The sequence below is a fragment of the Pygoscelis adeliae genome, unplaced genomic scaffold (assembly GCF_000699105.1).
Source record: "Pygoscelis adeliae isolate BGI_AS28 unplaced genomic scaffold, ASM69910v1 Scaffold384, whole genome shotgun sequence".
NCBI classification, from domain to species: domain Eukaryota; kingdom Metazoa; phylum Chordata; class Aves; order Sphenisciformes; family Spheniscidae; genus Pygoscelis; species Pygoscelis adeliae.
This window is the reverse complement of record NW_008824548.1, coordinates 443,739-456,312: the sequence shown is the minus strand read 5'-3', so window position 1 is coordinate 456,312 and position 12,574 is coordinate 443,739. Positions and strand designations below refer to the sequence as shown.

Below are 12,574 nucleotides of genomic sequence, written 5' to 3'. Positions count from 1 at the left end.
GCTGAACTGAACATGAGACAGAACAACAGAAGCTCATTTACCACCGGTGCACTGAGTGATGTTCAACCTCTTTCTTAACGCATGCCCCTAATCCTTACCCATGCCACACTAAGAGCGCTGCTGATCCTTCTGGGCAGTGCCTTGAGTTCCTTGGGAGCTAAGCTCTGCACAGATGCAATGGCCTGTCTACCTCCCTCCCTCTTCATGTCAGTACAAGGGAAGGGAAGAAGTTGGAGCAGGCTCACTCACCAAGGAGCTGCTGAGCTCTTTTCCTGGCTTCAGCAAAAGGACACTCTGATCCACAGCCCAGACAGCACACGTGGACCCAGGAGCTGCCAGCAGGTGGAGACCAACCTCTGAATCAGGAAGGGTCTCCGGCGTTGAGAAGCCCAGCTCCACCTGCATGGGAAGAATGCAGGCAATAGGTGAGTGACATTTCTGCTGCTGGCCATCCTACCACTTCCTGAGCAGGGAAGGGACCTACATGAAGAGAGTTTCCAAGGACTTGCCTTGGATGGAAACCCAAGGAATCTCCCAAGGACCCCCAGAAAGTATTCAGAAAAACATCACATTGAGGTTCTAACAGGAAAGATGGCAGAGGGGGAACCATCAGTGTGCACAGCTTGCAGTACTGGAGACATTCCTGTGTCAGAACACAGCATTCTCTTTACCCAGCAAACCAGCCAGCCATGGTCACACACCTCACACAGCTGTCTTTCTGCTCCTTTTGGAGCCCCAGATCAAAAATAAGCCTAGTCCTTATCTCCAGGCTCTTTGTGGGGTTGGTCTCAGTTTCCTGAAGCACTTCCTGTTCTTGCTTGAATCTGACTGTCCATGGCAGACAAACAGCTGTGGAGCAGAGGTAATGCCAGTCCTCAGAAGTTCATCTTTGGAGTGCCAGACACAGCCAAGAAAGCAGATTCCCATGGATGCCACAATGACCACAAGCGCTCAGCCCTTTCTGGACAGCCAGTAAAATCCACTTCTTCCATCAGCCACTTTCAGATGTCTTCCCAACACCACATACTAACAAGGCTAAGTGTCTGCTGCAGCAGCAGAGCAGCCTTGAGGTCTCCTGGGAATCACACTAATAACCTGTGCTGGGCTGTGATCCTACTGGGTTGCAGTTGCTATACAAGCCTACGGAGGCAGACACAGCAATTCTCTGCCTTTCCCAAACACTGCAGCAGCTCCCTCAATGCTCATACTTGCTCCATACATCTCAGCACACTTCACCATTCACATACCGCAGTTCACGTGACAGCATCCCACACAGTATCAGCCACACACAGCTACACACATTATGTATTCCTCAGTCTCTTCTTTCATTGCAGCAGACACATACTGCACAATGTGTCTCTCACACAATTAGTCATGGCCTCAGACACAAATCCTACCTTATTTCTGAAACACACGGAGACACTGAAGATGGCAGAATCAGCGATGATTTTTCCATTAGGGAAGATAACATAAACAACAAGTCTTGGAGCTGGGGCATAGATCAGGCTGAAGGTAAGAGGGATGGAGAAGCCACCTTTCAGCACTAGATGGAGGAGAAAGGGGAAAAAGAGACAGTAGATTTGGTAGCGAAAATGGACTCTGATCAGTTTTTGTATTCTGCATGTGCCCGTTTAATTCCTTTCCTCAAGTCTTTCAGGACCAAGGAGATTTCTGGAGACCACTGAAACAATCAGCACATCTCTGGATCTGGTATCCAAGACCAGCAAAAGACTCCTCCTGGTTCTGTGCATTCCCTCAAGGACATGAAACAGCTCTCTGGAGTTCAAGCTTAGCTCCACAAAGATTGAGAGTCTCACATATCTTTCAAAGCCTCCCATCACCAAACATCTCCCATCCCATCACCAACAAAGAAGTGACCTTTGTCCCAAAGCACCTATAATTTAGGCTTTAAAAAAAAGAGCTGGAGAAGTAGACAACAGTGAGTAAACACCCATCAAAATGATAAGCTGTGGCATCCTAACTACTCAAAGATTATTTTTAGACACAACTGCAAATTAAAGCAGGAGAGTTTTGATAGAGGGTAAGGCTATAGTTTCATGCCGCTTGCAGGGGCAGCAAAAGGAGATTTCTTTGAAAATGAAGAAAACAAAGGATGAGCCTATGGGCTGGGAAATGCAGAGTATTGTTCTCTTGGTTCCAAGCAGGAAGGTAAAGGAAACATGAAAGCTGGAAAGGCACGCTGCTCTGATGCAACAGAAAAGTGGTGAGCCAGCTCTAAATTGCAAAGAGGCTTATGGCACGTATCCAAATAAGATGGGATGCCACAGACCACTGGGTGCTTGCAAGATATGAAACAGGGGAGTGCACTTACTTCTTGACAGCCCAACCCAAATAGTCTTCTGACCTGCATGGACTATCCCTCTTTTCCCTGTGACCTAGGGAAGAATACAGAAAGGGAAAGGAATGCCAGTTACATAGTCTTTGAGACCACTGTGCAGATCGAAGTAATTCTGAAATTGGAGATTAAATGGGGGCGGGGGGAGGGATATGAGCTTTACTGCTCTCAAATAGCAGGGAGAGCTCAGGGGATCAAGGGACTTGGGGGAGGACAGGTAAGGCAATACCTGCCCTGCACCTGTGCAGGGCCCAAAAGAAAGGTGCTGCCTTTCTTGCTATTACTGCAGTCCCAGGATGGAAACCAGGATCCAGCCCCATGATGGCTGGATGAGCTGCCTGTCCTGGGCTGAGCAAAATCTATCAAATATCAGGTTTGAATGAGTAGGAGACGCTGATCTTGTGCCTTGAGCCATCACCCACTAGCACTTCCCCAGAAACTCACAAAGTAGGAGAAAATGACACGCTTGGGCCCATGTTCCAGGTCCTCCTGGTAAATTCTGAAGGCCACCTGGACAGCCTGCTTTTTACCACAGGGCATCGTTTCCGGCACGTGGACAATAGAGAGAAAACTCCTGCTGGTGCTGTAGAACGGACGTATGAAATGAGAGGCTCGCTGGTAACTCAAACCAACTGTCCCAGGCTCTTTATCCAAATCTTGATGCAGGACACTTGCCTGGTGAGACAAAAAAAACCCTGCAGTTAATTTCTCTAGTTAAGCAAGTCAGCTGCAAATCACCCTAGCTGCGGCTTGTTAAGAAGCTCAGATCGGGTCTGAGCAACACCATAGCACAGGTCTCTGTGCGGAGAGTTCACGAGGAAAGCAACTGGGATCCGGAGAATAAACTCGCAGAGGGAGCCAAGATTCAAAGCATGCTGAGGTGTCTCAGGTTTGAATTACTGTCCTTCAAGACAGTACATCTCTCCCATCAAGGGGGAGATATCTGTGGGGCAGTAAATAGCTCTGAGATGCATGTGTACCCCTGCCAACAAGACAGACCCTTCCTTACTTACTTCCAGGGAGATCGAGGTGCTGTTCCAAGCAGTTGTGTTCAGGCTAAATGAAGCTCTCCCAGAGTCCCCAGTGATGTACTTCCGCTTAAATTGCTGCTCACCGCGGCTTACTACAAGGAGGACTTTTTTGTGCTTCAGTGCCTTGCCTTGGTAGTCGATGACTTTAATCTGAGAACATCATGGTGAGCAAGAGAAGTGCAGAAGAGTCTAATCAGCAGACAGAATCTCCTGCTTCTCCAAGTCAGGAGCAGCATTTCCAAAGACAGCAAAGTCACCCTTCCACTGCACTAACAATATTATTAACACTCCTATTATCATTTGCACTACCGTATTCATTCACCCCCATGCTCTCTACCCCTTCACAGCAGAAGGCCTCCCAGATCCTGAAATTCCAAATGTTTGGGTTTGCACCCCACATATGGATCCCCATAGCTGCTACTACTCAACGCTTATTTGGCAAATGGCATTCTTGGGTGTTTTTCTCCCTTTTGACAATTCGAGAGTTTTGTCTCTGGGAGTCATTCATGCCCTCCCAAGCCCCTGGCTGGAGGTGAGGTTGGACAAGATGCTAGGTAACAGTCACTTTGAAGGCACTGCTCACGCTCTCGCCTCCAAAGGACTGTAACTGGGAATTACCTTCCCCCTGTACATCTCTCCAGTGTGGTAGTAAGAATTCACATCATCAAACAAGGCCATCCCGCCAATCTTGGAGATGAGTAATTTGTGGGAAGCATTGACGCGTACCTCTGAATGAAAGCAGTGAGACAGAAACATAAGGGAGGGAGCAAGGAAGCCAAGCACCCCTCAGCAATTTCCCTGCAGGGTGACCCACTGGTAATACTGATGTACATGTTCAGCTGCACACACATTTCATACCAGGGGGATGATTTGCCCAGGGCTCTGGGTATCCAGTCTTCCTCCCACGTACTTCTAGCCCTTAGAGAGGTCCCTAAGCTTCACCACCTGAGACCGGAGGCATTCAGACTGTGTGTGTCATGCCGTCAGGAGCTGGTGGCTCTGTCTGTATCTGTGAGGTTAGGTGGCACGCCCTGATGGGCTCAGAAAGCTCAGAGCCCTTGCTAGCCTGAAAGTTTCCAGTGTTCTTGGTAAGATTAGTGCATCTTCACATGCCTCTTCCCAGCCACCAGAGATGTTTCCAGTTACCTGTGCCATCCTCCACCAGCAAGGCCTCTGCAACTATGCTGTCCTGGTAGTACCGAAAGTCTCGACTGAAGAAGGACAAACTCACATTCGTGAAGAAGCAACCTGTCTCATCTGTCTGAAAGTACAGAGAGAGGAAACAAGGTCTGAGCAAGGCATTTATGTTAGAAGTTACCCAAATGGCACAGAAACAGCAGTGCAAAATCCCTGCTCTCAGGGAGCTTGCCTTTTGACATAGCAGTCCAGGATGTGGAGCAGGCACATGAGGCACACCCAGTCATAGTCACCGGGCACAGTCACTAAGAGGCAGCACCAGTAGACCACTGGCCAAGCAGCCAAAACCACAGGGTAACATCACTATTATTTCAGCTAAAGCCTCCAGCAGCCTTGCCTTACCCTGCAGCTGAGCACAAATGTCTCTGAATATGGGTCAGCTCCTGCTAAGCATCTCACCTGGTTGTTGAATTCCTGACAGAGATCAGGTTTTGAAGCACTGGGCAGGAATGGGGCTATCTTCTGACAAACGCTCACGTGAACCATCCCTTGGACGCCTTTCCCATAGGCGTATCTGTTTGGGGGAGCAAGGAAAGGAAGAGACAGTCACATACAGTGAGAGAACACAGAGCTTGCTTTGTATAGCCCCAGAGACCACTTATTCACAGGTATTCACAATATAGCACAAGAGTGGCAGCCGTACAGCAGGCCCAGGAGCCCTGACCCAGTAAGCAGGGTCAGGCTAGGGCATTGCAGTGATGGGAGATCAAGGGCTCTGTGATATAATTAGTGCCAAACTAATCTATTCTGGGAAACCAGAATGTTGTAAGTGCTGACTCAGCACAGAGCTCTGCACTTTACATCAGCATCACCTGCAATAACCCCAGGGTATGCTGAAGGCATGCATCATCTTATGAGCAGAAGCGTGGGTGATTAAGAAAGTGCCTTTCATTAATAAAGCAGCTTTACATGAGGCTGTTAACCCTAGCATTGTCCTTGGACTGTACCTGGGGCAATTCCTTTTTGCATCTCTCTAGTTTCCGCTGGAGCATAATCTGGAAAAGCTTCCCTTCATTTCCCATGAGTTTGTTCTGCAGGGAGATGAACACCAAACATCTGCCATGTTCTGCCCCACAAATGGCTGCTTGTCAAAGGGTAGGTTGTTCCCCCAGGTTTTGTGCATAAAGACTTGTGGAGTGTTTTTAGAAAAGGGGCATTAGAGTACCAGAAGGATAGTTATAGGAATGTTTTGTGTTGCATCAAGGTGCAAACAGCTGCCACGGAAGATTCTGGCCTCCTGTAACTGCAGTGTAGTAAATTTCCCCTGAGCTCCTCGCGGTTACCTAGCCATCTTGTGCTCATCAGGCTGGAAATTAACACAGGACCATCCCTCCAAGCAGAGTCCTCACCTGCCACATACCCGGAGTGGGAAGGTTTTATCTAGTGCATAAATCTGATTTGGCGCCTCAAAGATCACTTCAAATTTTGGCAGCACTGGAAGGAAAAAATGGAGAACTGTAGGAAACACTGGCCAGAGACAGCCTTTCCAGAGAATCAACATGAAGATAGACTATGGTGGAATAAGAGCATGAAATGGAGAAGGAAGGTGGCGAGAAGGGGAAAGGGAAGATTTCCATTGTTTCTTTAACAGATTTGTGTGTAGTCCATGGTTGATTGCTTCTTCCCAAACTAAAACACAAACATGTCCATGTCCCTGCACTTCTGACAGCTATTTGCACTGAGAGAAGACTAGCCTCCCAACACAGTTAATTAGGGGATGAAAGAGAAGTGGGATGGCACTGGACTTCATACTCTCTGGAAAAGTCCATCCTAAATGACCTTGTTTTGTCTGATGCAGAGATCTGCAGGACTCAGCTGTGTCAAACATGCACAACCTTCCTCCCACACACTGACCCAAGGTCCCAAAGTGGCCTCTCTCCTGAGCCTCAGCTCAGACTCTTTTCTATGACAGATGCTATTACTTTTCCCATTCGCTCCCAGGATGGTTATCATGGAATAAACGCCCAGCTTCCTGGATCAAGAGTGCAAGGTCCTCTCTGCAGCTCAGCCATGTACCACACATGCTCATACCATACTCCTCAACGGAGAAGCTGCCGTACGCTTTTGCATTGGTTATACTGATGACATATGTCCCCAGCAGAGGCTCGTCACTTAGCTGGAAAGACAGATCTGCAATGCCGTCTTGCGGGACCACATTCAGCCACTGCTCTATCCGGTTGTTCTTAGGGTCCTGCACCCACAAGAAAGGAAGAAACAGTTGTTCCAGCATCTCGCTGATCCACACCCCGTAGAAATTGAGCTTCAGGATTTCAGTGCTGCAGACTACCAGGTTCTATAGCTAAGGAATGAGGTTTGGTACAGGCTAGTCAAGAAATTTTGGAGACAATATAATGCTCAGATTCTGCTCCCAGCATCTGAGTCTCCTTCTACACTTACCTAAATTCTGATCTCAAGGAAAGATCCTTCACAGTTCTAACCTTTTTTGTAAAGGTCTAAGTTGATCTATCTATACTCTTGTAAGTCTAGAACAACTCAGATTTCTACTGAAGTAATTGGGAGCATAAAGTCAAGTAAGTGCATAAAAAAGAAGCTCTAAGGAGTATGTTAGTTTAAGAAACCTTGAAGTTCCACTATTCCACTCAGAGGTCTGTAAAATCTACCAAGAACAGAATATGAATAGCCCAGTGAAATGGCTGCCATCAACAGTACTGTAGCACTAGATTTCAGCATCACTCACCTGGAGAAACAGGGAAATCTGGGGGGGGAAAAGGCAAAAACATTAGAAGACAAACACATGCCAGCAACACACACAAGGTACCCCAGATGCAGAGCCCTCTCTGAAGGATGTGCAACTAGTGATTTGGAAATTTAGAGCACTGACAGCAATATAAAGTAAAACAAACATCACCAAAAAGAAGAAATACCGGGTGGGTCGATTACAGTAAGGTGTGGAGAAAGGGAAAGGAAAAGCCAATCTGGAGGTCACCCAGCACTTGCTAATGACTTCCTGGCAGAGCCCTCCATCAGGAAAACTCATTACCCAAACACACCTAGCTCTGGCTCAGCTGCACTCTTAAGGGGGTTACAGAGGTATAGGATCACACAGTTTGGAAGGAACCTCTGGAGGTCATCTAGTCCAACACCCTGCTGAAGCATGTCTTCTTAGAGAAGATTGCTCACAGCCATCTCCAGCTGAGTTTTGAACATCTCCAAGGATGAAGATGCCTTCTCTGGGCACCTGTTTCAATATCTGATCATTGTCGCAATGAAAATGTTGGTCCTAATACCCAATCAGAATTTCCCATGTTCCAACTTGTAGGAGCCAGATTAAGAGCATCCCTCCCCACCACACATCCAGGAAAACCTGACTTGCAAACTATTCACTCCCCACATGACACCATCACATCAGGAATCAGTATGTCCCATGGTTGTGCTTGCCTGACCATTTTGCCAAGACAAGCAAGAGACATGTACACCTCTACCATCTTCCCGAGTTACCAGCTTTTATTTGAGTTATTATTCTCCTCCGGACACTCATCAAGCCTGGCCCAGGGACAAATGTGTACAAGTTGGAGCTTTGGCAGCTGAGCAGGCTAGAAAGGAAGTAGGATCCATGGATGGAACAAGGCAGCCTTTTCCACAGGCCCCAGGGCTGGCTTACCGAATCGTTGAGTACAATGTATTCCTCATCCAGAGTCACGATGCGAAATTTCACTGAAGGCAAGGAAATCAGGGAATGTATTTATCAGATCTCAGTGCTTCCCTACAGACCCCTGCTCTACCTGCTTCCCCAGCTCCTGTCTCTGTTCTATACACCTTTGTGATAACATCTGACACGGATATTCCCACATGTAAGATACCACGGACAATGACCTACTGCCTCCTGCAACTTCATAGTCACCACAAGTTGGACATTACAGCCATTGAAAACACTACATCAACAAGAGACATTGTCTCAAAGCCTTCTGCTAGGGCTGTCCATGAATTTCAGGCAATCGCAGGCTTTCCATATGGTGTTATCAGCAGGTGTTACCAGCCTAGGGTCCACAGTTGCTCCCATTTGCAGCTCTCACCTGTCTGCCCTGGTTGATAGATGGGCTTGTCTGTTTGGATGAAGGTGCCAGTGCTGGCCTTGCGGATCAGGACCTTTTTCTTCTCTTCAATACTGACCCCTTCACCTGTGATGATCAGTTTGACAGTGGCAATCTCCTCTGTGCCATCAGCTGGAGGTGCAACCTGTACAGACAGAGGAGAGCACGCAGCCCCCAGGTAATCTTCTGGGGGCCCTGAGTGGGAATTGAGAGTAAAATGGAAGAACTAACCAGTTCCCCTCCACCTGCCCCAGGACATCCCCTCCAATATCTGGATCCAGATCACATCCAGATCTCACTCAGTCCTACATGACAGCAGGAGGCCCTGCATGTCATGGAATCTGTCCTTTTTCCCACTGGTTAAGGAATTTTTCCTCTGGTGACAAGCAGGTGCCTGACAACTCTAAGGCTTCAGACTTGGTCAGGAAGATGGGCAGATGCCAGAAAGGTGGGAGATGGTAGCAAAGAATCAAAGGAGAGAGAGAGAGCTATAGCACAGCCTTAAATGCTAGGCCTTCAGAACTATCCAGCATGTACAAGAAATCCAGATTAGAAAAGACAAGCAGAGGGTCTTCCTGACTCCAGCAGCCAAAGACTCCAGCAACCTCAGCACAGAATATACTGTATAATAGAAGGGATACTGTTTAGGTATGTCTGCCTTATCCTAGATCTTTGCTAAATTCTCACCAACAATGAATCAGCTCTAAGATACTGTTTAAAAATAACAAGCACATCCATTTCCATCCAACTGCTCTTCAGTAGCTCCTAAGAGCTGAGTTGCTGCCTGACTTCAGGTCCTACAGAAACTGCAGTACATCATGCAAACCACCGTTTCCCCAACCTTCAGCTGTGGAGCTGCACAAGTCCTTCAAAGAAGAGCTAAAGCTGCTTCAACTGGTCTGGGATGGAAGTGAAGGAAACAGGTGGGTGGTTCTTATGTATCCAGAAGTGTGGTAGATTTTAACAAATGTAACTTCAATTTAAAAATTAAGATTCAGAAGGGGAGTTCAGTGCTGGCCAACAGATACTGTGCTGGGCTACACAACCCCAGGCACCATCCACTCCTCTTCCTAGCAGGCTCACTCAAAGGCAAAGTAGACCCTGTCCATGTCATCCTTGGTTAGGGAGTAACACAAGGGATTTACAGTTCCTGAAGGGAAAATCAGTGATGGCATTTGCCTAGGGTGCCTCACCCAGAACTTAGTGCACATGAAAGTCTTCTCCTTCTGGATGGTTTCTTGCACTAAGAGTTCATGTCCTGCAGAGCGCTCCAGGACCAGATTCACTTGAAGCTTTCCTTCATAACAGGTGATATGGAGGCAGGCAACTTGGGTGGATGGGTAGCGGAGATCTGCAGGGATCACCACCAGGTAATGTCTGGGGAGGGGAAAAAAGACATCAGAGGTGGCATCAGGTTGAAGACTCAGAGATGTAAAAGAGCTTCCCTGCAGTGGCTCACTACTGCAAAATTCCTCAGCAATGTGCCATGGTTGCAGTCAATATTCAAAAGCAACAGTGAACGCCACAAAGTGATTGCTTCACTGATAACTTGAGAAATAGGTTCTGCTTGATTAGCTTAAGTACAGCCCTATAATATTTTTCAAACCCCTTACTCCAGTCATCTCCTGAACTCCCCAAAACCATCCCTTGCAGTCTTCAGAAGAAGTGGCCTCATAACCTTGCAGTCTAGACACCAGTGACTTGATCTGGCACGGCAACTGGAGAAGCAAACACCCCTGGGCCTAAGGTCTGACTTGGAAGCCCCCCAAAAAGGTGGCTTATTTTAATAATATATTTTAATTCACGGGAGTCAATCTAATGCATGGCAGGCAAGGTAAATGACGCAGCTACCCTTTGGGGTAGAGCAGGAAGCACGAGAGCTGACAGCATGGAATGTGGTCCATCTACCTAGACTGATGCCTTCATGAAAGAGACCGAAACAGAAGTTCAGCATCACTCACACTTGGTGAAAAGCAGCTGCCATGTGGAACAGAAGGCTCAGGAGGATGGCTATCCTCATCCTGGGGGCTCTTGCTGCCCAATCTCCAATGGCCCTCTTCCTCTGAAATCAGTGAGGCTGTTTTTAGGGGGGTAATTTCTTTCTAGCACAGCCTAAATGAAGAGGTGGGATGGGGGGAGGAGCCAGCCTCTCTCCACCTCTTCCTCTCTCCTGAGATCATACGCAGGCAGCAGTAGGGATGGCTGTACGGTGCCAAGAGCCCCTTAGCCAATAGCAGCCGCTTTGGCTGCCATCCACCAGTTCAGAACATCCCCTCCTGCAAGGCTGCCATGGAGACATCTGACCAAATGGACTTTTCATGGAAAAAAAAAACAGTGAGAACTTTGCTGATCAGTGACCCAGGCCAGGTCCTGATCACTTGTCACTTGCGTCCCTTTGTTTCAGCTGGAGATGGATTGCTGCTGTGCAGCCAGCAGCAAGAGCTCACCCCAGCACACAGCAGGCAGTGTTGTCATTCGGGACAGAGGCTCAGTAGCTCTGGATCAGATTATGGGGATGTGGATCTCCTTAGGCTGTTTGGCTTGAGAATGGAAGCAAATCCTTGCATGTGCATAAGGAAGCACTGTAGCAACGCTACCACCAGCCAGCAACCACCAATGAGCTAATGACTTTGCCTTTTCCTTCCCTGAACACAATAAGGGAAATGGAAATATATACTGGCCAACAGAGGTCTCCACCAGCTCCCTGCAACACTCATTAGCAATGGTATCTGCAAGGAGGGGGCCTCAGGAATGGGTTCCAGTTCCTCACTGATCATGTCTGGGTCTGAAACGTCTAGGGTACAGGGATACAGCCTTTTGGTTCTGTTTTTGAACATGAGGGTCGAGTTAAAACTCATGAATTAAACATGTGGGACATTTTCTAGCACTGATGACAACCTGTACAGAAGGGTAGACAACTGCTGTTTAACTAGCCTGACCTCCAGAAAAGCGTGGTCACCATGTAAACTGCCTGTTGTGAGTGGTACACAGATTGCATTAACTCACAAACTACATCTGAGCCTTGTATGAGACAGCATTAGTTAGCCCAGGCTGAAACGTACCAGGGACTGTCCTAATAATACAAACAGCTACGGTTCTGTGCCTGGAAATATTTCCCAGCGCTGTTTAATAGTGCTGACACAGCCTAAGCTTTCCATATCTGGGTCCCAACATGGTGTTACTCAAGCAGGCAGTTGGGATCTCTTTGTCCGGCAAAACCAGGTTCCAGGGTGCCCAGAAATTTCCAGGTAACTTGGGACCCTTGTTCCCAAGGCTCTCCATACTCTTTTTTTCCAGATGGGGTTGGGAAGACTTATCTCCATTTTACCTGTATCACTGGGCCACTCTAGAACAAGCATGCATCATGGGGTCTATACATTATGCACAGGAGCTGTTAGTGCTAGCATTGCCTTTGTCTCAAGTGAGTATTTCACTGTTCAACTGATTGAGATAACTGGCCAGAGGCCAGATATCCCAACTGATTTCAGAAATCAGCTTTGAGTTGGTCTAAATCAGTGTTAGGCTCCTAGGCAAGGAAGACTGGACACTTTATTTTGATGGACACATTCTCCCCATTCTTGTCTCTTTGTGAAGGAAGGTCATGTTACTGAGAATGGTGGGCAAACTTACAAATTTTTGTCTAAAACCTGAGATTTTCCTACAGAAAGCACCAGCCAGAGTCACAAATCAATAAACCATAGCCAGAGAGGTCCAGCTGCTGGCAGACTTCTGACAGGAGCTGCACCCACCGGGGCCAGCACTGGGGAGATCTCTCTGACCCTGTCCCACTGTGCTCCTCCTACTGTGTTTGCCCAGGTGCATTCTCTATTCCTTGCTTGGCTTCGGCAAACCTGGCTCTTGGTCACAGGAACATACATTTGAAGGATCTGCACTGAGGGCAGTGACTGACAGCTGCACAGGTGTCATAGACCCGAACA

At 47.8% G+C, this 12,574-nt stretch overlaps 1 protein-coding gene across 1 annotated transcript in view; it reads right to left on the bottom strand.

Annotated features, from left to right (window-relative positions):
* The window catches only part of LOC103915116 (alpha-2-macroglobulin-like protein 1), a 24,255-nt gene extending 13,599 nt beyond the window's left edge, over positions 1 to 10,656 (bottom strand). The window contains exons 1-15 of the mRNA XM_009321875.1: positions 10,598 to 10,656; positions 9,830 to 10,013; positions 8,619 to 8,781; positions 8,207 to 8,259; positions 7,283 to 7,300; positions 6,616 to 6,775; positions 5,934 to 6,018; positions 4,984 to 5,098; positions 4,534 to 4,648; positions 4,006 to 4,115; positions 3,370 to 3,537; positions 2,801 to 3,031; positions 2,333 to 2,396; positions 1,398 to 1,543; positions 250 to 399 (exon numbers count right to left, since the gene is read on the bottom strand). Coding sequence (XP_009320150.1) covers positions 250 to 399; positions 1,398 to 1,543; positions 2,333 to 2,396; positions 2,801 to 3,031; positions 3,370 to 3,537; positions 4,006 to 4,115; positions 4,534 to 4,648; positions 4,984 to 5,098; positions 5,934 to 6,018; positions 6,616 to 6,775; positions 7,283 to 7,300; positions 8,207 to 8,259; positions 8,619 to 8,781; positions 9,830 to 10,013; positions 10,598 to 10,656 — 1,821 coding nt within the window. The remainder of the gene's footprint in view (positions 1 to 249; positions 400 to 1,397; positions 1,544 to 2,332; positions 2,397 to 2,800; positions 3,032 to 3,369; positions 3,538 to 4,005; positions 4,116 to 4,533; positions 4,649 to 4,983; positions 5,099 to 5,933; positions 6,019 to 6,615; positions 6,776 to 7,282; positions 7,301 to 8,206; positions 8,260 to 8,618; positions 8,782 to 9,829; positions 10,014 to 10,597) is intronic.
* Positions 10,657 to 12,574: the final 1,918 nt, after the last annotated feature.